The 26487-nt window shown below is 44.8% G+C and overlaps 1 protein-coding gene across 1 annotated transcript in view; it reads left to right on the forward strand.

Moving 5' to 3' along the window:
- The window catches only part of LOC126263616 (zwei Ig domain protein zig-8-like), a gene marked incomplete at its 3' end in the record, with an annotated part of 499015 nt that overhangs the window by 435885 nt on the left and 36643 nt on the right, over window positions 1–26487 (forward strand). Inside the window, exon 7 of the mRNA XM_049960703.1 lies at window positions 6425–6559. Within this exon, the coding sequence (XP_049816660.1) occupies window positions 6425–6559 (135 nt within the window). The remainder of the gene's footprint in view (window positions 1–6424; window positions 6560–26487) is intronic.

Below are 26487 nucleotides of genomic sequence, written 5' to 3' on the forward strand. Positions count from 1 at the left end.
ATAATAATTATTTTGGTTCCCATATTGTCTGTTTCTCTGACTGTCTCTGCGATAGTCATTACCGCGGAGAGGTGATCTTTCCCTGTAATTATTACTACTCTGCCAACGGTTGTCATACGGGTGGTGTTTGTTTCGGTCACGATTTACGTTGAAAGAATAGCCTTGTCGTATATTATTTCTGTCATCGCGGAATTGTGACGGATGTGATCTGTAATTGTTGTGATCCTGTTTTCGCGTTCCCCGATTGTCAGTGTCAATTTCCAGTTCTTGTAACAGTCCCTGAAAAGCTTCAATGTCGTCTTTGCAACGTCCTGCCAAAATAATACGTCGTAAATGTTCAGGTAATTTGATTAAGCAAATCCGGATGAGTTCTGAGGGGCTGTATGGGTTTGACAGGTAGTGATTCTTGTGCAACATGTCTTCAAAATATTTCACAAGACTGGGGAATTCATATTGTTCGAACTGTTTCATCATTATGATGCTATGTTTTACTCGGTCTTGTGTAGTTTGAGACCAATATGCTGAGAGGAAGGCATGATAAAATTCTCCTTCACTGTGACAATCGTGAATGACCGATCGCATTCTTACAGCTGGTTCATTCTCTAAGTAGCCACACATAAATTCTAATCTGTGTTCTAACGACCAGTTGGGAGGAAAACAATGAGAGAATTGATGGAGCCATGCTTGTGGATGAATGTCGTTGCCAGAATTCTTAAATGTTTTGAATTTACGTGTAGTAATGAACAGCTTATAGTCAAAGTCATCATGTCGACGAGTCGCATATCGGTCATTGTTACGTCGTTTCGGCGGTTCCATTTCAAAATTAGGTGCACCTTGCCAATTTCTTTCATAGTTTCCGAAATGCCCTGTGTTATTATTTTGTGGCTTTTCCGTATTTCTATGTCCCTCTTCCCGTATTGGGGCGCGAGTGTCCTCTGAAATACATAATTCTTGTATTACCTGTGTCAGCTGATCTTGTACTTCCCGGATTTCTCTTTGGTGTTGCGTATTTATTTGATTCTGATTTTGTTTGAATTTCCTAATTTGTTCGCACTCTTCTGTGTCATTAAAGACTACCGGTCTTGTGTCATTCAGATCATCATCTACCTTTGTAGATAAGTTAGTGAACTGATCCGAAAGTTCGGCTACTTTCTCCGATAGTGTACTTATTTCCTCAGTGTGTTTTTATGAACCAAGTTTCAGAGTATTTACTGTGTCCTTTAAATTTTCCTGAGTTTTTGCAAGTTGCGTAACCGAATCGGTAGATGCAACTGAGTCAATTTTAGCTTGCAATGTGTCGTGATTTTCATGAACAATGGTTTGCAGTTCTTTTATGGCTGCTTCGTGATTCTGTAATGCATTTTCATGCCGCGAAAAAATAGGTTGGAAATGCTCACAAATTTGTGTTTTTATGTCATTACAGACTTTTTGACATTTCGATTTGATGTTATGTAACTCAGTAGTTAAATCTTCACGTGTTTGTTCAAGCGTGGTGTCTAACTTTTGAAGCTGTTGCTGTGTTTGTCTCTGACTTTGTTCCATTGTGTCTAACTTTTGAAGATTTTGTCCCATTTGTTTCTGATTTTGTTCAAGCGTTGTGTCTAACCTTTGTAGCCTTTGTCCCATTTGTTGCATTAACTGTAATAACAATGCACTGGTGTCTGAAACATGTTCCTCAGTGCTTTTCGGCAGTGAATTTGCACCGGCCACATTGACATTTTGACAAGCAGAAAATGTGTCTTGACTTATTTGAGAAAACGGTGAGGACCCAAAACCTGAATCTGCAGTATTTGCAAGATTGTGTGCTGTCATTCCCGATTCCTGAGGCGAGCTGTTGCCGACCGATCGATCGATAATGCTTCCCTGTTCACTATTTGTTTCACTGTCTACGCCATTGTTTGCCGCCTGCTCCATCTCCCTATGCACTATTACCAAATTACTACTTTGAATGTCTGTTACTTCATTACACAGTGGTGCTGATAAGCTACGCTTGTTGTCACTATTATTTCTCAGTTTACTTTGGAGCCTAGTGTTACGTTTTTCACACGCCATTATTGTCACAATATTTCACACGATAACACAGAAAAGCACAATTTGAAGAGCAAAAATAAGAGAACACATTAACATAACACTGAAAATAATATCTAGTTAATTGCAAGTGCAGCTGTGAAATACTTGCTGCAAATCAACAAGCATGCCACAACTGTTTTACTGTACAACACAAAGGAAATTCTCTCTATAATTACGCGCTAGCACTAGACAAAGGCTGCACTAATTGCACGAACTACAAGAAAAAATCAGAAGATTCCAGTGAGATATCCTGGCAGGGTCGCCATATGAAACGTCCCCTTTGAAAAATTACACAAGACTGTGCTTAAACTGACACACAATATTTTTAGCGCAACGCAATCTGACTTTCAAAAATCCCTACAAAAGAATGGCCCTGACTAACATTAACCTATACCTTTCACAAATCACTTACCTCACCAAAAATCTTCGTTACTCGAACTACTGCAATACAGCGAGCGCCACTACTGCCAGATAAATAAAAGATTCAAACTACTGAAGGCACTAACTACTGATAGGCATAGTTAGCAAATGAAAGATTTTAATAGAGAACAAACAATGTATTTACCTTAATAATGTTGAAAACTCATAATATACATAGCAGTTCATGACACCCAGTTTTAAAAATTTCACAACTCCGCCATCTCTCTCCCCACATCCACCACTGCTGGCGGCTCACCTCCAACTGCGCAACGCTACGCGCTGTTCACATCCAGCTGCCGCTGCCCAACACTACAGTGGCAGACAACAATGCAAACTAGCCACAGACTGCACATAGCACAGCCAGTGATTTCCATACAGAGGTGGCGTTACCAATACAAAAACCTAAACAGCCTACTTACACGATATTTGATAATTATAGTCATATTTCCAAAAAAGAGACGTTGCTGTGTTGTACGTCCTTCCCTCAACCATCATTGAAGTGCAAATGGCGTTTTTATGAAATAATTAGAAGACTGCGGGACAGGACAGAACGCACACAAAACAAGACGAACATGAGAACGTGCTGCACTACTTTCGGTATCCCCACTGAACAAGTCAAATATCAAAAATCAATGTGACGACACCATCTGGACGTTTGTCACAGAATTTCCATTCTGCTCTTTTTGCTGTGTTTTAATCACTTCATTTAAATACGATACCGAAGTCCCTGTGTTGTTCAGAATTACGATGCCACGTTCCTTCGTACATGCGTGCTCGCATAGTCCAAAGGCCAGTCTACCACTTGCGGTAAGCGGGAAATTCGGGATCGAGTCCAGACCCGGCACGAATTTTCATCGTCGTCATTCCAGTATACGACTGATAGTCGTCCATGTTCGTGAATACGAGTACATTTCATCTGATGTACTTCACTTACACTCTAACTTGGCGTTTCGATGACGAATAAGGGAAGAACGTATAACGACACAGAAAATTACGGTTCTGCAATTATAGCTCTGTAAACGCTGCATACTTTGCCAAACAATATCTATTTTGTGACTCTTGTAAAGATGTTGGTCATAACTGTGTGGTCAGCGGTGATGTTTGTTCAGCGAATTGTGTTTCTGATGCCTTACTCTCGCTAACTTTTACAGACTGCACACAAATGCACACTTGTAAAAATTATTTATGTTGGTGAGTGGTAAGACGGACATAACTCCATTCGGTTTTGGTAGAAGTTAGAGCTGAGGTACTCATCGTGTTACCAGTATTTTTGAGAGTCTTCGACCCTCTTCCTTAGGATTTTTCATTCCCTTGTCGGGACTGGCTGGGAACAGTTAGCTTAAACGCTTCACTCGAGCGTTGCTTTTGACTTGAAGACAACATTATAAATGTCGAAACTGGTAAAGTTCATTTTGTAAGTAACTAAAAGCCGTAATTCGTGTGAACGATTGTGATGGCGACGGTGATCTTGATGTGCTGCAGAGGGTGTCAGAGCTGCTGTGTTATTGTTGGAAACAGAGTGGCTGACACTGTCTAGCCAGATACGGTAAACAGCAGGGCGAAACGGTATTGTGGCTCGGAGGGTGGACATGACGTGGATGTGTGCAACCAATGTCGGTTGCCGGAGGGGTGTGCCGTGTGGCCGGTGGGTATTGGCTGGTGTTGTGACAGCGCTCGGGCTGTCGTGGGGGGTCATGGGAACGGAGGCGCTGCGCCGTTTAGGCTGGCAAGTAGATCAGTCACCCATACAGAGGCGGGAAACAGTGGGAGGGGACTGACTCTGAGAATTGTGGGCTGGCATTCGAATCAAAGGTGGAATGAGAGGAATTCAAAGGAAGGTCAGCGTTGGCCGTAATATTGATGTTTCACTGATAGCAAAATCGATTTTCAATCACATAGTGATCATCTTCAGTGCTGTGGTGTACAAAAAATGGTTCAAATGGCTCTGAGCACTATGGGACTTAACATCTGTGGTCATCAGTCTCCTAGAACATAGAACTACTTAAACCTAACTAACCGAAGGACATCACACACATCCATGCCCGAGGCAGGATTCGAACCTGCGACCGTAGCGGTCACGCGGTTCCAGACTGAAGCGCCTACAACCGCGCTGTCACACCGGCCGGCTGTGGTGTACAAATTAAACTCATAGACACTGGTTATCAGTAACCAAAGCTTTGGTTACTGATAACTAGATACCTGGTTACTGATAACAGTGTCTATGAGTTTAATTTGTAGATCACAGCACTGAAGATGATCACTGTGATTGAAAATCGATTTTGCTATTAGTGAAACAATATTATGGCCAACGCTGACCTTCCTTTTAATTTAACATATATGGTCGTTGTGCACACAGCACTCCATGGAGTTACCAATCAAGGGAATGAGAAGATATGTGACTGTCGAAATAGCTGTGAGCGCATCGAGGATTATATGCTGATTAGCCAAAACATAATGACGACTGTCCACCGCCACGTTGGATGTCGCCTGGTACAGCTGCTTGCACGTGACGCAGTAACAAAACGATCCAAGAGGAGCAGACACGGACGGGGGATCACACAAGTGAAAATGTGGGTGGAAATGGGGAAACTCACGGAGATAAGCTTCTTTGACTGATTGCTATTACGCAGAGCGTGTGAACGAGCATTTCGAAAACGGTGAAGCTGGTCGAATGTTCACATGCTGCTCTCGTGAGCGCCCACGGAGAGAAATAGAAGTACGGTGGAACTACCACTAGGCGCTAAGTGGTCGGACGTCCACGACTCTTCACAGAATGAGGGGTGCGGAGGCTTGTCTGCTTTGTAAGGTAGAACAGCTGCTGATCTGTGGCATCTCTGTCGAAAGAGCACAATGCTGCTGCTCGCACAAGTGATCCGGAGCACACCGTTCATTGTGCATTGTTGAACATGGAGCTCTGCAGCAGACCACCCCTACGTGTTTACATGTTGAGCCAGCAACGTCGTCAATTGCGATTGCAGTGGGCAAGGGACAATCGGGTTTCTACCGTCGATCAATGGAAACGTGTCGGCTCTTCGGGTGAATCACATTTTTGCTACACTAGGTCCACGGTCGTCTGCGCAAATGCCATCATCGAGGTGAAAGGCGGCTCCAAAAGTGCAGTACGCCACGGACGCAGCCTGGTGGAAGCAGTATTATGATGTGGCAGACATTCTCCTGCGCTTGGATGGAGACGTGGTAGGAATCGAAGACACTCCGACATGAAACTTCCTGGCAGATTAAAACTGTGTGCCCGATCGAGACTCGAACTCGGGACCTTTGCCTTTCGCGGGCAAGCGCTCTACCATCTGAGCTACCGAAGCACGACTCACGCCCGGTACTCACAGCTTTTCTTCTGCCAGTATCTCGCCTCCTACCTTCCAAACACTCCGACAGCTGCGGAGCACCTGCATCCCTTCAAGCTTGATGTCTTCCTCGATGGCAATGTCGTCTTTTAGCAGTATAATTGTTCATGTCTCGAAGCCACAACCGTGCTACAGCGATTTGAGAAGCTTCATAGTGAACTCACGTTGACGTCTCGTGTGGGATACATCTAGGCACGAAAATCAGCGGCCCATTATTTACGCAAATTACGTAACCTATGCGTAGACATCTAATGCCACATACCTCTACAAACCTACCAACCTACAGAATCATTGACGTATTTCGTTGCAAATATGGAGAAAGGAGTTATTAAGTAGGTGGTCATCATGTTTTGACTCATCATTGTATGTTATAGGTGTGGCCAAGCGTAGAGGATTGTTTGGTTGCAGTGGTACATCGTCACTGCGAATGCTGAATATTTGTCAGGTTTTGCGTGCGCAGATTTTGTCCCACATTCACGGGGCGGTATTGATTTTTGCCGGCACGGGACTCGAGACTGGCTTTGGTTCAGTGGCACTGGTTCACTGCTCTGCTCTGCCGTGCTGTGCTGCAGGTGGCGACCGGCGCCGGCACCATGTCGCACTACTTCAACCTGCACGTCGTGGCGCCCGCCGCCTTCATCCTGGGCAGCGGCGAGTACCACATCGGCGAGGGAAGCACCATCTCGCTCGTCTGCATCATCGAGAACGTAAGTCCGGCCGGCGCGGCGGCAAGCGCGATCCGTGTACTCGCAGTGGCCCTAGCATTCTTCCGCAGCATTCTTTCCAAGTGTTGTTGCGGACCAGACGAATAGCGCTTGCTAAACGTTGCACACATACATCTTGTTTTTTGCACTGTCTTCTGTAGTAACCATTTGTTAGTGTGATCAAAGAGACGAATGACGCGGTTAATGAAGTGAAGCGTTTCAGTAGGTGAAGCGAGTGGATGATACTTCGTCATATCTTGACCTGAAGCCTGTATTTGGAAATAAGTTGATGGACCGTGGCTAACTTTACACCTACGTTCGATACTCCGCAGGCTACCTTGCGGTGTGTGACGGAGGGTACTTTCAGTACCACTATCACTTGTCCCTTTTCCTGTTCCACCCGCGAATGGATGGAGGGAGGAACGGGTGCTCTATTTCATGGTCTCTTCGCGAGATATAGTAGGATGCACTTTGGCTTTTGCAATTTTAACAGTAAACTACACTGTGATGCAGAATGCCTCTCTTCAGCATCTTTCAATGGAGCTGACTCAGGATATCCGTGATGGCTTCGTCCTAACTAAGCGAATCTGCAATGAACCGTGCTGCTCTTCTTTGCATTTTCTCTATTTCCTCTGCTAATCCACTGCTACCAGTGACAGTTCTGCAACAGTGTAATCATACAGTAATCAGTCTTTGTGTCTATCCATACACAGCACGTTATATTTGTTCATTTTGAGGGTAAATTACCACTGCTTCCACGATGCGTCGATCCTCTGCAGGTCTTCCCACATTTCCCGTTGCGACCTCTGTACGCAACATGGAACTTCCGACATTGTCTACAAGATCACTTACTTATAAACATGCGCTAAGTATACTACATAGCGGTTGTTACACCGACAGACACATACTACGTTTACGTGCCACAACCATATCCTCTCACAACATGCATGTTGGAGTCAGAGCGGTCCTATCCGACCTACCAATCTCTCTGAATCCACAAGATGTGGCTACGGCCTTGTTGTAGGTGACTTTGGAAGAACTATGAGAGGTTATATTTACCGGTGCTACCAGCAAAACGCCACGTCCTCACGAGCTCCATCTTGAACTTTACAAGCGGTTTTTTCATCTTATGGGCCCAACGTCGTCCGCAATGTTCAGAGAACTCCTGAACCCCGCTTTCCAAGTATCATCTGAATTCAGTAAAGGCATCTTGATTCGGTGCCCAAATCCGGCAGAGGCCATCGCCCGCTTGGTTTTCACCCACTGACAGTGCTAAACACTGAAAACTGTCCACACGCATCCAGTGAGAGGCTAATATCTACGGTAATAGCGGCCATTCGCACTGATCAAACCTGCCTCGGAGGCAACGCTAATGTGTTTACGGCTTTGACCACCTATAGAGATGTAGTGGCGCTGGTGCGAACATGCCGTCTGCGAGGTGCTCTTATTGCCCTGGATTTTGACCATGCTTTGGATCGCGTCGATCATGGCTTCCTGCCTGCAGTTACGGAACATATCGGCATCCGCACGTAATGACATCTGTTGCCCTTCGTTTGATCCATCAGGCGGTCACGAGGATTGTGGTAAATGGCTATCGGTTCGCCCCCGTCCATGGCAACAGGTCCGTGAGACAAGGCTGTCCTCTTTCGGCCGTGTTATTCGCCATTGCCCTCGAACCCACTCTTCACGGACTGAAGCGACGCTTTGAAGGACTTAACCTACGCTCCGTGACCTTTCGATATGGCGCGTATGCCCATAATGTGATGTTCTTAGCACGGGTTGGTGACGAAATACGGACAGCGCTTTCCTGGCTGCAGCAGCATGGGGCGATGGCAGGCAGTGTGACCAACTTACGGAAATTACGCTACATGGAGGTGAGACGAGGCATGTCGCCAGAAGTGCATGTACCCCTGACATGGTCTCAATGCTCAAATGTATAGGGATATAGTTCCATCGACAAATACAACGTACTGCGGCCTTTACGTATCGTCAGATCTTACGACAACCCCGCACACAGGCTCGCCTCAGCACATTTGAATCGTTGGGTATTTTACAACTAGCTCGGTATGTCAATGTGTACATGGCTTCTTAGCTTGAACATTACGCCCAAGTATTACCCACGACAGACATGGTGGCTTCCAGGATACAGGCGGTGTTCCGACATGTGGTAAATGCTGCTGCAGTTTCTACGATCCGCTTTGTTCCTCTTACTTTATACCCCCCCCCCCCCCCCCCGTCCCCGGCCACACACAGACACACACACACACACACACACACACACACAACACGCACAAAGGACGTGTTGGACTCATTATGTCAAGCACAGATATGTGGCACTGTACTTTCGCTCAGTGCAGCAACTCTGGCTTTCACCAACAGACAATTTTACTGGCACCCTGATAGCAGAGGTGGTCCCACACACTTTCTGCTCACTGGTACCTGTTGGACATTTGTCAAAGGCATGGGGCTTTGGTAATCTCCCGAATTCCACAATGCGCGGTCTCAACGGTAGCAGGGGAAGACAACGAACCATGTGGTACCTTAGGATTGGCCGTGTGGGGTCGTTGTATTGGCTGACGAAACTCATCAGGCGTCGTCGCTTCCTCGGGTAGTTGTACTGCCTCGCTCGTTATGCGCTGTTTCTTATGTCGCTTCGGCTATTTCTTTTTACGCTGTCTCGCCTCTGTGTCCGGCGCAGAGCCACGCTCTTCGGCACTGAGCCTGTAAACAGAGGGAAGTGCGTGCATGGCCGTTGCAGTGTGAACATTGAGTAGTCATCGGACTGGCCAGGACGGACCCGTACATTGGCCTGCAAGATCGCCAGAGCTCATCTCATTAGACTTCTTCTTCTGGGGCTACATGAAGGGCGAGGTGTGCTCTGCCCCTGTTGACTCAGAGGTGGAATTGGTTGCAAGAGTTCTTGCAGCAGCCACAGAAGTATTTTCCAGCGGACGCGGGACTCCCTTCTACGCGGATGCCGGCGCTGCGCTGAGACTAATGGTGTTCACTTTGAACAGTTGTTGTGACGTAACAGTAATCATAACTACATTGCAATGAGAAGTGTTTAATACGGTTTCATTCAAAATCACGCATAATAACCTAGAGCATACTCAGTACCCAATAATACGCGCTTCCGACGCATGTTTGCCTTACGAAATAAGTTTTCTTTTTTTCTTCTTTCCGTTATATTCCCTGTTAGTTTGGGCACTCAAGTTTTGAACACCTTGTACATGCTAAACTCGCAGGCGTCGTGAACAGAAGGTGGCATTATTCTGTATTTTAATTATTTTCAACAAAAACGATTCATTATTACAGGCGTTTCTGAACGAAAATGCAGTAACCTATTTTTGTTCCGTTGTACCTGAAAGTATAAGCAATTACAATGATCTAAATAGTATAGACAAGTGGGGTGCAATCTACTATACAGGGTGAATTACCTAAAACTTGCACCGCTACTGTTGTGGAAATAGAAAGTGTTACTGATGCGCAATGTTCACAGAATGGATTCGTTGTCAGGAATAGTAGGAAGGTGGCGGCACAAGAACAATTTTGATATCAAATTGATACGCAAATTAATTAAACTGATCAATTAATTACCCCTAACCCCTCCTCCACCCCCGCCCCCAGATGACGTTTGTGATTACCTCAGCTGGCACGTGGGTTCCTACCCCTCCCAACACTCCCCCCTCCACAACCAAACCTATTGGCGGGAATTCCGAATTTTATCGGGAATTCCGAATTTTGGCGGGAATTTCGAATTTCGGTGGGAGTCTCTTGGTCTCAGGGCTGTGTTGACGTCCCACCCCACCTCCCTCCCGGAAACTGGTGGGAAATTAAAAATGGCGGTGCCCTTTCTGGTATCTGAACCCCTATCCTTATGATTCAAATGGTTCAAATGGCTCGGAGCGCTATGAGACTTAACATCTGAGGTCATCAGTCCCCTAGACTTACAACTACTTAAACCTAACTAACCTAAGAGCATCACACACATCCATGCCCGAGGCAGGATTCGAACCTGCGACCGTAGCGGTCGGTCGGCTCCAGACTGTAGCGCCCAGAACCGCACGGACACTCCGGCCGGCTATGTTGGTGTTGGACAGAGAAGAGTTTAATAAGTGCATTACCTGTAAGTATGCAGCTGAGGACTGCGTGTACCGCTGTTTGACTTCACAGTCTCCTGCTGCGTTGCTCGACATTCACAGTGCAGCCAGGAGACGGAAAGGCCAAGGCTGCTCGTATAACTGATGTAAAATGCTTCGCTGTTTTAATTACACATCGCTACTGTCGTGAACTGTACCAGCACTCTCAAACAACGGGTCATAATGTAACACATGTAACGAGGATTAGCAAAAAAACATCCTAATAACTAGAGCAAAAGCAGGCCCCAGAAAATTGCATCGGAGAGATTGGTGGGGGATGGGGATGGGGAATGAAAACTATCTTAGAGCCAGTCTTACCCTCCCCCGCCCGCTCTACCACCCGTCATCTCTCCCTCTCCTCACCACAGGTAGGGATACAGGCCTGTTCTGTCTTGTCACTGGTTGTCCACAAAGATAGCACTCACATACTGTCTCCAGACTGCGGAAATCAGTCACAGATAGACAAAAGACTAGAACAGGTCGCTTCATGCAATCTGTTAGATGTATTTCTCGGGAAGACTAGACCTCCTGGAACAACAACGAAATTCTAGAGAAGTCTCCAAATAGCTTTTTCAAAAGGCCGCTGCTTGTATCCCATGACGGAAGGTAGGCCTGAGTTAGCGTGAGAATGTGGATCCACCCCAGGTCATATCCGGAACGGTATCTAGATATGGATCCACAATCCGCTACGTCCGGGTCAGGGTTCGAAGGTGGATCTACCACGCATTATATCTGGAACGGTGACTAGAGTAAGATCCACGGTTGTGAGTGACTGGGTGCTTTTGAATACAGTTCTGTACTATACCATCCGACGCATGTGCTGTTCTATCTTGCACGTAACAATAATGCTCACGAAGCATTGCCTGCATCCTTCCAACGGACACGTAGCACTAGCGGAACTGGGATGATCATGCGCCGTCATTGTGGATCCTTTAAGAGTATAATAGGAAGTGTGGTAGGCGCAGCAGGATGCCTTGGTTTGTTGTTATTGCTGGAGAATCTGGACGATATTGTTATGAAATATCGGTAATAAAACTTTCATCGGAGATATTGTGCTCTTTAGCAGGATGAATTTAAATATGCTTTCATCCCCTACAGAATTGTTTTGGAAAGAGTTTTCAGTTATTTGCGGGGCTGTAGCACCGTCAAAACTAACGTACAAGCGGTTCAAATCGAGACTTCGCCATTGGTAAAATGCACGCATAGTCTCTATATGTATGTATGTAGAGCCGTCAGCGACGGACAGCTGCGGTTCAAATGCGTATCCTGCTAACAGTTCGTATATAAATCATGTTGCCGGGGATGTGCAATGCGTAAGTACCGAGAAGGAGAACTGTCACGTTCTGGGAGGCTAAGTGAAGTCGACACACCGTCAACTAACGAATAACTTATTAGTAGGATAAAAAAGAAACGAAATCTAAAGCTTGTAGACGTCCTTACGTGGCTGCTGGGGCATATCGGAAGGTATAACAAAAAGTAGCGAAGCTCATCTGGTAAGCAATAAGAGCATACACTTATGGGGAAAAAATATCTGATCAACAGCATAAATCAACTGTGTGTACACACGTGTCAGGTCCCTGCAGGACATCCCTACACGGCAGAGTGCAAGTCAGCTGAACAAGTAGAGCTGTGCCAGACCTCGAGTTTCCATCAAGTGCCGATCTACATGAGTCTGCACACAAGCTCCCTGATGTGGCGTAGCAGTACAGGGATTTGTTTCAGAACACGAGTTTCCAGTCTGCACCGCCCGTTCAGCCTCGTGTGTGTAAATAGTGTGGGGAGTGTTAATAACTTTTGATGATCTCTATATCCAAAATACTTGCAATGGATCATGGAGGAGAACTCTTAGGATTTTTGGGAAGCTGGTGTGTAGGACACCCAAATATCCGCGTATAAAATCAAACAACGCATGGGTATGCCGGCAATATGACCATATACATGCGGAAAACTATAGAAAAAAGAGAGTAAAATCAATGATAAATATGTAAAATTGAGATAAATACGACGAGCCTCTGACGACCAATTGATTGTGTGCAAACAGCACGTCAAGAGCTCTTATACAACTGCTTGAAAACATTCCCAGAATCTCAACTGTAGACGCTGAATATATAATTCTTATTACAGATTACCTTCTCGCGTTTTAGTGACACACAACATTGTTGCAAGACAGGATATGATGCAATTGATGTCTGAAACGTAACTATATGCTCTTGTTATTTTCCATTTACAAAATATTTATAATGTATCAAAAACAGGTCAAGATATTTATCTACGTCTACATCTACATCTACATGTACACAGTTACTCCTCAAGCCACCGTACGGTGCGTGGCAGAGGTACCATGTATACTAATCATCCACTCCCCTGTTCCACTCCCAAATAGGACAGAACAACGACTGCCGAAATGCCTTCGTATGAGCCCTAATTTCTCGTATATCATCCTCGTGGTCCTTAAGCGCTGTTTATGTTGGCGGCAGTAGAATCGTTCGGCAGTCAGCTTAAAATACCTGTTCTCTAAATTTTCTCAATACTGTTCCTCGAAAATAACGTCGTCTTCCAACCTGTAATACCCACTTAAGTTCCGGAAACATCTCCGTAACACCTACACGTTGTTCGAATCTACTGGCGACATACCTAGCGGCCCGCCTCTGAATTGCTTCGATGTGTTTCTTCAATCCGACTTGGTATGGATCCAAATAACTGGAGCAGTACACAAGAACAGGTCGCACCAGCGTCTTATGCGGTCTCCTTTACATGTTAACAACACTTTCCCAAAATTCTCCAAACAAACCCTTGTCCACCATTCGCCTTACCTGCCACAGTTCTCATACTTTCGTCCCATTTCATATCGCTTTGCAACTTTAAGCTCAGATATTCAAACGACTTCACTGTGTCAAGCAGGACACTACTAATACTGTATCTGAACATTACGGGCTTGTTCTTACTGATCATCCGAATTTACAAAAAATGGTTCAAATGGCTCTGAGCACTGTGGGACTTAACATCTGAGGTCATCAGTCCCCTAGAACTTAGAACTACTTAAACCTAACTAATCTAAGGACATCACACACATCCATGCCCGAGGCAGGATTCGAACCTGCGACCGTAGCAGTGTCGCGGTTCCGGACTGAAGCGCCTAGAAACGCACGGCCACCGCGGCCGGCCCGAATTTACGTTTCCTCATCTTTAGAGCTAGCTGATGTTCATAACACCAAGTAGAAATTCTGTCTAAGTTGTATCTTTCTACAGTCGGGATTACGGAAGTGTCCGATTCCACCCGTCTGCTTTGACCCATGACGTCATCAACGTAATGGAAATGGCTATAGCCAGTGATGTCACTACATACAAAAGACAACAAACACAAAAGTACGTATAAATAAGACAATAACATCGCCCTTCCAAAATACAATCAAACTAACGGGACAACCGCGGGAAACTGCGGGTTTTAGGGAGGGGACAAGCTAAATATAACAGTAAACGAACACACCACGATATCAAAACAAACAAAATGGCGAAAAAAAATTACAAAACTCTGCAGAAATCGGACACTTCCCTTGACCTATATAGATCAACCATAGTTATTGATACGAAGAAACCAACACCTACAACTACGATAAACAAAACCAAAAACAAAACCAAAACCACAACACCTCTCTCTCTGTCAGTCTCTCTCTCTCTCTTACACACACACATACACGCACACGCACATGTACCCCCCCCACACACACACACACAGATGCACGCACGCACGCACACACGCACACACACACACACACAGAGGGCGCCATCAAACACAAGAAGACGACATCTACAAACACAACCAACTTATAAACTCCGCGCCTTAATGACGTCACACACCATAACACCCTTATGCCGTGGGTCAAAGGAGAAGATTGGAATCAAACGCTTCCATTGACCCCTACAGTCACTCAACTTCAAGACCTTCCCGCACACCATAGGATCATCAGCAAACAAATGAAAATTGCTGGCCACTCTGGACACCAAACCATTTATGTATATGGAGAACAGCGGTGGTCCTATCACACTTCCCTGACGATACCCTTCTCTGATGAACACTCGCCATTGAGACAACAAACTGGGTTCTGTTAGTTAAGAAGCCTTCGAGCCACTCATATATCTGTGAACTTTCGTCGCATGACCAAGGGTTTTCCCTTTTTTTGTTAAACTAACGTTCCTGAGTTGCTAATATAGCCCTTTCATTACTTTACTTCTTATGTTCGACAGGTATTATTTTTAACGTCTTTAGATGATGAGTACGACAGCAAGTGCCTTAAAGAATGCCGTTTATTACTACAAAACACTTATTGGTGTCGACGTTACAGCAGTTAAATAAAATATAAGTTGAATAATAGGGAAACAACAGCTCGCGAGATATTCACTTCTAAACGCATACTACGTCTTCACTGCAGAAGCCACGGAGATCACACAAGTGCACAAGTCTGCACTACGAAATATTTCTGCGACCACGCGCAGACTGCCCGACTCTCCCACCGAGTCGGTGCGAGCCCCTTCCTGCTCCCCATCCAGCACCCCTTGTCCTGTCCAGCACTCCACCCACACTTCCATCCAGACTCCCCATTAACGAGCGCTGTGATTGGCTAGAGCGTTCCCGCCATTTCTTCAATCCAACGCACACTCACAAACGTATTGAAACACTGGACTTACATTTGAATAACTTGAAATTAATTAAATATTGCTACGGCTGGACCATGAAGACGCCTTAACACACATTATTAAATACATAAACAAATAAGTATATATCAAAGGAATAGAAACAAAAGGTAGGCCAGCAGCTAACGTCTCTATGCTTTCTAAAAACAGTAAATATTTAACCAATTTCTTCATGAATAGTATATATCAGAAATAAACAAAGACATAGACGAATAAATATATTGATAAGCATGCTACTACCGTTTCTTCGTGTAACTGTGGAGTACTTATGGCCTGATGCTATTAATAGTAATTGCCCACTTTGACCTCCAATAACTCATGTACTATTCAAGTCTCATGCCTGTAATTCATACCAATTTAGGTTTACACTAATAACTTTCTAAAGACACGTCGATTGACAAAATCGGATGAACCACTTAGATTTTGGAAATTCGTTGTATAATATACAGTCATATAGTAAACTTTAAACTAATAAAGATATTGAAAATCTCTTGACCATCCTGTCGCGTACCCAGATTCGTCACTCACAGTGCCTCTCTGGTATGACATGGGGAGTACTTTCAGCCAGGAAGCGTCCTCGCACATGTTTGAGGCGTGGTAAGCTACGCCAGAGGATACCATCTGGAGGTTGATTCCAGGCCACAACGAGTACAAGATCGTATCGAGGCTCTGCAGGTCATGTCTCACACTAACACTGACTCACACAAGAATTTCGAAGGAAATGAAAGTTTCATTATGTACTAATTATTATGTGACGAACGGCTGGATAAAGTTTGGAAAATATCGGACTGGGGCTTTGTGATATAACACTTTTCAAGAGCTGGAAAGTCGATAGTGTGCACCACTAAATGAACTTTCTCCAGTGAATTAGAGCTTTCATGATACAGTGTGTTATGCCTTACTCGATGATCAACCTTTATCGCATTCGAACGGTTCAGCCGGACACTGGATCGTCTTAACAGTTGGAAAACGCAGGACGGTTATCTTTCAAAATTTTACAGCCGTTCACTGCATGGAACATATCTGTTACTTCAAAGTTATTTGTAATAGTTAAAACAAACAGAATAAACGTTTTGACAGTGACCGACAAAGAGTCGTGCAGTTCCAGGGAAAAGCAAGACTAAGCGAAAACAACTTCAGTCATACCAAACGGCGCCTGACTAAGGCCGTCAAAAAATTTTCGGAAGTCAGAAGAAGTAAAAAAACGTGCCTGTGGGAATGATACCAGCGAATCAGTCCTCAAGTGAAGGCTGGCTGCGTGGAAATAGTATTACCTGACGAAATTAGACACCGATTGAGAATCCTATAAAATTTAACCGGCTCAAACACCCTCAGTAGTCATAACTGAGAAACTAAATACGAAATATTGTTTGTTGAAAAGACTGATGAAAACTTTATGAGAAATGAAACAAGACGGTATTACAGAATCTGTAAAAGGAAACTCGCGAGCGGTAAGCGGACTTCGGCATTCGTCCTGCGAAAGGACGGTACAATGGCGACTTTCAGTGAAAGTAATTGTAAAATCCTAGAAGATTACTTTGAGAAACTACTGAACTGTGATAAACCCGAAAGGCCAAGTAAGACAACGAACTCATTCTCTGGTGCCCAGAGTCCAGACAACCCGACAAATACGAAACCAAGCGCCTCGTTGCCCATCTCAAGTACAAGAAACAGCCTGGAGAAGACTGAAGAAGCAGAAGTCTGGAATGCGCCCCGAAGGAATCAATAGAAATCTTTACCATCAGAGGATAAATAATGGATTTAGGAAACGCTACCCGAAAGCTGGCCGGCCGGGGTGGCCGAGCGGTTCTAGGCGCTACAGTCTGGAACCGCGCGACCGCTACGGCCGCAGGTTCGAATCGTGCCTCGGGCATGGATGTGTGTAATGTCCTTAGGTTGAATAGGTTTAATTAGTTCTAAGTTATAGGGGACTGATGACCTCAGAAGTTAAGTCCCATGGTGCTGAGAGCCATTTGAACCATTTTTGAACCGAAAGCTGTGCTCAGAGCCATTTCAACCATTTCTGGACCGAAAGCTGGAAAACAGACCTAATCCATCCCTGGCATAAGAAAGGCAACGCGAGAAAACACCAAAACATGCAATGGAACATCGCTACTACAACAAACGTTCAAAACGCTCTCACATGCCATCCTGGAGCATTTAGAAATATAAGTGACCATAAAATAGCGTAATACCAAGTTTAGGCTTGAGGAAAAGTCTTACAACAGTTAACAATACATAGTATCCATACTAGGAATAAGAAAAATCTACATAAAGACCTAAAATCACTTACCTTGGTACAAAAAGCGGTACAATATTCAGGAACACACAATTTCAATAACTTGCCAGCAACCATTAAAAAAGTGGTTTCAGATAAAGCACAGTTTAAACAGAGTTTGAAAGACTTTTTGATAGGCAACTCCTTCTACTCTGTTGAATATCGTAACAGGGACTGTTATACCAGCTTAAGTAAAAATGTCTGTTAGGTTTATGTTTCGACAGCACTTGGTCACAACAGTCAAGATTAGGTATTTTGTATATAATAGATTTATTAAAAATGCATAACTATGTTTATATTCAAATTATTTACGTTTTTTATGTTATGCTCTCTTATCTTATTTTTGGTTCTGTGGAATGAAAACTGAACCTGATATAATGGAAATGGGCGTTTGGCATCGTTGGCCCGGGGCCCCATCCTGGGAAGTTAGCCCGCCAAGTGCAAGGCTTACGTCGTTCCATGGGGGGCGAATGCGTTACCACCCAGCTGAGCAGGCGGACATCTTACCTAACAGATCCATAGCCTTATAAGCACCATCAGATATTATAGTCTAAGGTCCGAGCAGTATGTGTCAGTCTCTGTCGCCTTGAAGGAAGAACACGATTCAGTAGAAAAGATTCCTGTTAAAGATATCGAATGAATTCCTCATCGATCTTTAATTTCTGGCAGAAATTGCAGCCACCGCGACGTATATAGATTGCAAGGCGAAGTTCCTGTTATGACTCTTAGACTCTTTGGAGATCAAAGTAGGAGGAGTCAGGGAAGGCCATGGACTTTCTCCGAAGCTTTTCAACCGTGTTCTTGAACCGACTGTAGCCCGATAAAAATCGGAACTGTATCCAAGTGAATCATGGTAGACTATTTAGCTTTCACCGGTGATTTTGCCATTCCGTCAAACAACGTTCAAACTGCTGGAATTGAAACTGAGATGTTAAACGAAACCGCCAACCAAAGTGACTCCATATACCATTGGAGAAAAGAGAAATAAATATCTAGCGACCCGGAAAAACGCCGCTCAAAATATGGGGACATCAGCAGAGTAGAATAATTTAAGCAGCATGGTGTGATCATTATGTAAAATGGAATGGAAAGGGAAACAATTAAGGAACGTACCCCTAAATTTGAAATAGCCTAGCAAACATCGCGCATGATCTATAACACTGCCTAAAGACTAACGAATATACACTGATGAGTCAAAACATTATGACCACCTGCTTAATAGCTTGTTTGTCCATGTTTAGAACGAAATGCATCCCTGATTCTGCGTGTAAGGCATCCGGCAATTTGTTGGTAGTTTTGTGGGGTAGTGTGGCATTAGATGTCTACGCAGAGGTCGTGTAATTCGCGTAAATAACGGACTGCTGATTCGCGTGCGCGGTGATAGCACCAATAGCGACACAAAGGGCTTTGGTCGCCGAGACATCACTATAACACTCTACAGATTACTGAAGCAAAGTTCTGGCTCCCAGTTATGTACAGTTTTACTGCTGAAAGATGACCTCGCCCTCGGGAAAGCCATCAAGCATGAAGGAATGCAGGTGATTCGTAGCTGTCAGCGTTTCTTCGATTTCTAGCACAGGTCCGATGCAAGCGCAGGTGAACGTCTACCACAGCATTAAACTGCTCCCATCAGGCTGTGTCCGGAGACCGCTGCACATTTAGAGCCGCCTTTCACATCGATAATGGCGTTTGCGGAGACGACCGTCAACATGGCGCAGCAAAAATTTGATTCAGTCAAGGAGCGACACTTTTCCATTGATCTACGGTGGAATCCTGATGGTCCCGCGCCCATTCCAATCGTAACTGACAGTGTCGTTGGGTCAACATGTGAACACGTAAGGATGATCTGCTGTGAAGCTCCATATTCAACAACGTACGATGAACGGTGTGCTCTGGAACATCGCTGTGAGCACCTGCGTTGTGCCCGATGCCACCTGTCCTGCCTGAGAAGACAAGCCTCCGAACCCCACTTTCTGTGAAGAGTCGTGGATGTCCAACCATTTAGCTCCTAGTGGTAGTTTCACTGTGCTTGTATCTCTTTCCATAGATCCTCACGACAGTAGCACGAAATATTCGACCAGCTTCGCCATTTTCGAGGAACTCGTACACAAGCTCTGTGCAATAATAACCTGCCCTTTGTCAAAGCCACTTATGCCTGCCCTTCGTCAAAGCCACTTATGCCAACGGAATCCCCCATTGACATCCCATATCTTCGCTTGTGTGATCCCCCGTCAACAGCTGTTCCGCTTACGTACTTTTACTACCGCTTTACGTGCCAGCAGCGCTACCAGGCGGTACCTAACGTCGCGGTGGACAGTTGTCATTACTTTTAGACTCATCAGTGTACATCACTGTGAACCGGTTCTAAAGCCAGCGGTTATGTAGCAGGCTAAACCATATTCTTCAATGCAAATAAAGGCCTGTACGAAGAACTGAGGAAAAAGGGCTCAGATCCATTAGAGCAGAGCCAGCCACAGCGTGTCAAACTTCACACGTGCACCGAGTGTGGGCCGCGTGCTAGCCAGTACCCGGCCTGTCGCTCGGCTTTATCGGTCCTTCGCGGAAGTACCTGGAACACTTCATTTATCCCTTCATTTTCCGGCCGGGACAACCCTCTCGGTTCAGCAGAATCGTGGAGTAAGCGCTATTCATTCTTCACCTTTTTATGATCTGAATTACCTTATTAGCTCCAGTGTCTGTTTACATAGCAAGGGGCAGTCTAGTGATCTATCGAATTCTTTAAGATCAATGTGTATGACAGAAGAGAGGGATGAGAATTGTCTGTTCGCATAAGTTACGGGTACTGCATATTTACCATGGAACAACATTACAATACGACGCAGAAAGTATTTAAAGATTTTATTAACAATGAAAACAAAAAAATGACAACGATCGAAGATCGGATTGATTGTTCTGTAAATCGAGAAACACTTAGCGCTAAATATGCAGGCGTGGAGCACGTGAGCAAATTGGTGGTATGCATCGTAAATTTCTGGAGTGGCACGCGTTATTCCATTGTCAGTTACAACACTTTTCAGTAGAACTGAACGAAGAGTATGGAGACTTCATGTGTTACTTCTAAGTATGTCGGTTAAATCAAGAGGCATGCCTGGAACGATTTTCCGATTTAAACTTCGCTATTGTTAAATTGATGAAGGAAAAAGGATTTCAGGAACGAAAATGAGAACATTCGGAATGGATTACAGGTTTCGCATTGTAAATGGACTGCACTACACACTGCCGACAAGAAGTCACTGCAAGATAACTTCTTCCTGATTTGATGCGGGTGCATTTAGAAAACTTGTGTTGTAGAAGGGACACATTTTGATAAAGACAGCAATTCCCTAAGCTCACTGCCGTCAAAGGAAACGCGAGGTTTGAAGAACTCACAGTGGCGTTGAAAGAATTAAAAGGATAGTTTTTAAAGGTTTTCAGGACATTGTCAATCTTACATCTGTTTTCGAGCTGTTTTAGAGACCATTACCGTTTCACTTGAAAGCGTCCTGTGCACGAGCAGATGTAACTGATTGACCTGCACAGTAATTTCAGCTGTAATGAGAAATCTTTTTACTTTAAAACTGTCCAGAATATCTATAATGCTTCCTTCAGGTAGTTGTCAGGGCTCCATAACGAGGTTGCAAAAGCGGTACTGTATTTCGATCGACAGATTGGTGTGAAAGATCATTTGTCGATTATGAAACTAAATGTCACTACTATGTGGCAACTTGAGTGCGAACTGTGTGAAAATGTCTGCGCCTGTCTGTATGCCGACAGTTCGTACCAGACAAAATTTATACTATGTCTTCAGTGCTTCAAATATAATTAAATGATAGTGAAAATTTGTTTCGTTTCTAAACTACGTTGTTGACAAATGTGCAGTACAAAACCACATCTTACGCAGTGCGTCTACACTGCAAGTTAAGTGCGGCGCGTTCGCAGTTTCTCCCTCTTTCCCCTCCCCTCCTCGCGCTCAGACGGAGTGACGTGGTGGTGGGGTGGGGGGTGGGGGGGGGGGAAATGTGCAGTGAGGTAGAGCGACTTTGCACTTATCCCCAGACATGGTCTATGAGCCGAAATCTTGCCGCCTCTGCATTAGGGCAATCATGGGATCCAATTACTAGAATGGCATCCACCAAAAAAGATCCAACAATGATGTCTGTGGCAAAACAGGAAAAAACTACAGACTTCATTCGTAAAAGATGGATGGAAACAGTGTGACCTAGAAGACCTTGCACTTTCTTTAATTCGAACCTTAGAACCACAATGTCCAGGTTAAGAAATACCAATGAAAGCTTCGGACTAGTAAAAAAAATGGTTCAAATGACTGAGCACTATGGGACTCAATTGCTGTGGTTATCAGTCCCCTAGAACTTAGAACTACTTAAACCTAACTAACCTAAGGACATCACACACATCCATACCCGAGCCAGGATTCGAACCTGCGACCGTAGCAGTCCCACGGTTCCGGACTGCGCGCCCAGAACCGCGAGACCACCGCGGCCGGCTTCGGACTAGTAAAAATCAAAACCTTAAAACGCATGTGACAGGTACCTCTTCCATAAGAAGACAGTGGCCAGCGGGCTAGAGCAAGACCAGCGAGCAAAAAGCAGACGCGGCGCCCCTTGGATGGAGGAGCGTAATCAAACCCACATAGAAGAATGGAGTATATCTGAGCTTCAGAAAAAAAGAAGCAGAAGTCTCTGCTACATGTTGAAAGACTTAATGTCATGAGTCATGACACAGTCACAGTATTTAGTTTTCCAGCGATCCAGGAAACATCGATTTTATTATATTTCCTTTCAGTCAATGACGAACATCTGCAGACCTTGAAGTATGCATACAGAGGTAGCTTGATGTACAGATATATACAGTTTACAACACATAGAATCAGAAATCAATATAAGCACCATGGAATCATTTCCATACCTTAGTACATGCAGTGTACTAAACATATCGTGTCACTGAGATTGTGTAACCATAATGATTAGCCACACAAACTTCGTCACAACATTTGATAATTTGGTTATCACAAGGACCAGTGCGACGGAAATATTGGCACTGCCAGGAGAAAAGTTAGACTGGCAGGCGCCGACTGGTGACGTGGCAGCATTTTAGTACGCTAGGTGGGTGAAGTGAGCTTTTGGTACTGTCCAGAAGCTGATCTAGGTGGGTGAAGTGAGCTTTTGGTACTGTCCAGAAGCTGATCTAGGTGGGTGAAGTGAACTTTTGGTACTGTCCAGAAGCTGATGAACGCTGCCAAAGTGATTCGTTTGAACCAACAACCCAGTGGAGAAAATGTATCCACAGCTGGTTTGAGGGCACGGAGAGGAGGGTATATTGTAAAGACAGTTAGTCTGAGGAATGGTGAAACTATCTGTAACAAATTGCGTTTGTTTCATTGCTTTTTATAAAATCTTAAAAGGCCGCTATTGTGTTAGTCTTTTCAATTTCACGGTGACCGAAATACGCTGAGTTACAAAATAAATACGTGAGTACTAGTTCAAAATGGCTCTGAGCACTATGGGACTCAACTGCTGAGGTCATTAGTCCCCTAGAACTTAGAACTAGTTAAACCTAACTAACCTAAGGACATCACAAACACCCATGCCCGAGGCAGGATTCGAACCTGCGACCGTAGCGGTCTTGCGGTTCCAGGCTGCAGCGCCTTTAACCGCACGGCCACTTCGGCCGGCCGTGAGTACTAGTGTATGAGTAAAAAGTGCTCAGCTTCCAGTCTGCTGTAAACCTCTGTCGTTTCTTTGACTGTTCTGCACAACTTAAACAGCAGATTAAGAGCAAACCTCTGGTAGCTGTGAGTGATAACCATAAACTGGACTGCATCTACTGTAATAAATTTGGAACAAAGTATTTTGTTAGTAAAAGCTGTTTTTATGTCTGTTACAGATGAGTCCACCCCAGAACTTCCCAATGGTGTCCAACACGGTCTTTTGTTATCACAGTCTGTATTACCCTGCGACCCATTGGTACTTAATTGTAAGATACAGACTGCCGCATTTGACTGGCGATGAACTTTCCCCCATAGCTATCGATGTGACTTCTGTTTCATGAACTTCTACGATTATTGCGCTCTCTGACATTCGCTGCAGCTGGTGGTTTTCATAATGATCTGTCATGTCTTGTAGTTCGTGTGTGACAAGTTTATGCGTATACCAGAGATAAGAGACAGACACCTCCAACTGTCCAAGAGAGAAAAAAATTGCTAGTGGGTTGCTGTAGGAACTTTATGTAGAAAACAGTATGGGTGAAATAGGGAACGACTAACTGCTAGAAACTATTGGATTACATAGAATAAAACTAGTAGCACCTAAACTACATGGCGGTAATACCTCCACCTGTGTCACACACTGTTGTGGATTCCCCTACAGAGGTCTACCAGCAGAGGTGGGATATTCGCGGAAATGAAAGTGACCTGCACGACTCACTTCCGTTTATTGGAACACAATTTTCATAAACCTGTTCCAATTTTTCGAGTCACACAACCGTGTGATTGGTCTATGGTTAGTCAGTGGTGCGGAGCACGTTTTAGAATAATGTGTCTCAACTTTTTGCGTACAGAAATATGTAGGAGATTTCAGAGTATTCTTGGTAGTGACACCTCGTTACTACTTAAGAGAACGACCCACCGAAATTCCGGACTCACTCTTTTCTGTTTTTTCCGTTCCTGTATTCGTATTTCGACAGCACATCTTAAGACATAGACAACGTTAATAATAGTGCTCTGTATACTACGCTTCAGACTGATTTTTTGTGGCAGTGTGAGAAAGAGAGAGCAAATATAAGCATTTTATGTATTTCAACTCATAAATTGATTTGAAGGATGGTGATACTAACAATATTTGTCGCCCTAAACAAACGAAACAAAATGCCACGCTTATCCAGTTCTGCAGTGTTTGCGTCTTTGTACCGCAGCCGTGACGAGATTTGACGATTTTATCAAAGAGCGAGGCAGCCGACTCGCCGAGGGACACGGTTGTCGAGTTCGCGGGAATACAAAGGGCGCCGGCCGGCAGGAACAAGCGAGCAATTAAGCGAGCAGCGGCGCCGCTCTCCGGCTGCCTCCCTAGTTAGCCGCTTTGTTCTCGAATAATTCGAGGCGAGCGGCTGCAAAGACGCGCCGCGCTTCTGGATACTCCTTAGCTCCGGATAATCAGGCGGTCTCGTTGTTCCAGTTTTAGCTGCAAGAGTCTGCGGGAAGCAGAAGGAGCAGTGGCTGCGAGACAGAGTCTGATTCTGAGAGCTTCGTGGAGGCACGGGGCGACACCGGGAGAGGAAAGGTCTCAGATAACGAGGAAGGCGAGGGAACTGCGTCTCGAAAAGTACAAAGAGCTACAGAATTAAATGCTCACTTTTTCCAAACCCCGTAACTGTCTCCTGCTGTTAAGTTTGAAACTTGGCTCAAAGGTAAGCACAAACTTCCTCTCTAATGGCGATAAAGCTTGACGCCCTCCGATGTCACTCTTTGCCTCTGCAATGCTTCAAACTGCAATGTGTCAATGCGTGCGGGAAAAAAAAAAAAAAAAAAAACACCGCTCCGATTCATACGACGTGTAAGGTCGGTTAATGATGTTACATTGGCACCAAATGTTACCAAAATTCTGCCCAACATCACCTTTGACGTGTGACATGATAGCAAGGTCATCACAGCCTTTTCACCAACGTTTCAACCCTTCTTTTAACACCTTCGCGACGGAGATTAGAACCGCGACGCGGTTTTCATATGAGTGGCCGAGGAAAACATTTCAGACACACCAGTCGGCACTAAAAGTTCTCACACGGTGGCATAAAGGGCGTCAATGGAACTACTCCTTACGCTGGGGCGTTGATCCACACACATTTCGTGGTCGGAATCGACTGTTCGCAGTTGACTGAGGTACTGACTGTAAAGGCCGGTTCCCACTAGGGCTGCCGCGCGTCAAAACCTCGCGTCAGCGGCGTGGTTGCCATGGAAACGGCGTCAGCGGCACGGCGCGGTGGGCTCTGTGTCGCGGTTTGACCATGTCGAACCGCTTCCGCTGCCGCGTGCCGCGCTCCAGGTCCGCGCCGCCAATCACAGAACGCGCTGAGCGTGACGTCAGGTACGGAACCCCGGGCCACACGAACTTTCGCCAAACCGCTGGCGCGGATGCGGCGGCAGCTATGAAATACTTATCATCCGATTCCAAGGAAACTATTGCGTGGACTTTGCGTACAGTTCATTTTAGGTAATACATTATTGCATATGAAATTTAGTCAACATATCGAAATTGTTTTTAAAGCTGAGAGTAGATCGATAGCTGTCACCGTTCTCGAGATACTGAATGATACGTCGGCGGACGGGCTGTGCGGTGACCGCGCGCGAGTCGCTCGCGACGCGACCGGTACTTCGTCCTGCTCGTCGTAGACCATGTCGTTGTATCAAATGCAAATTTCGTAAACGGTTCAAGAAATCGAAACGTGTTTTTTTGCAAACGATAACTTGTGAAAAGTCATGTATTTCGTCGCATGATAAATATCCTAAATCTGTTTATCTACCGAAATATGAAAGTAACTACAGTTTTTCAGAAGGGATAGATGAATCTTTTTAAACAGCATTTAAAAGCATGTGGAATGAGAAGTTAAACCGAAACTAATTTGCTGGTATGTCATAAGATGTAATTTACTAAATATCTACAGCTATTGATTATTCCCTTTGGTAAGTAACAAACTTTTTTTTCTTTATCCAGTGTACTTCACTGATTGAAGACGCGTTTCGCCTTTTACTTTAAGGCATCTTCGGTGGAATCTAGAATGATTCAGTTTTGTTTTGACATGTGATACTTGCA

Source organism: Schistocerca nitens, chromosome 6 (assembly GCF_023898315.1).
Source record: "Schistocerca nitens isolate TAMUIC-IGC-003100 chromosome 6, iqSchNite1.1, whole genome shotgun sequence".
In the NCBI taxonomy this organism is placed as follows: domain Eukaryota; kingdom Metazoa; phylum Arthropoda; class Insecta; order Orthoptera; family Acrididae; genus Schistocerca; species Schistocerca nitens.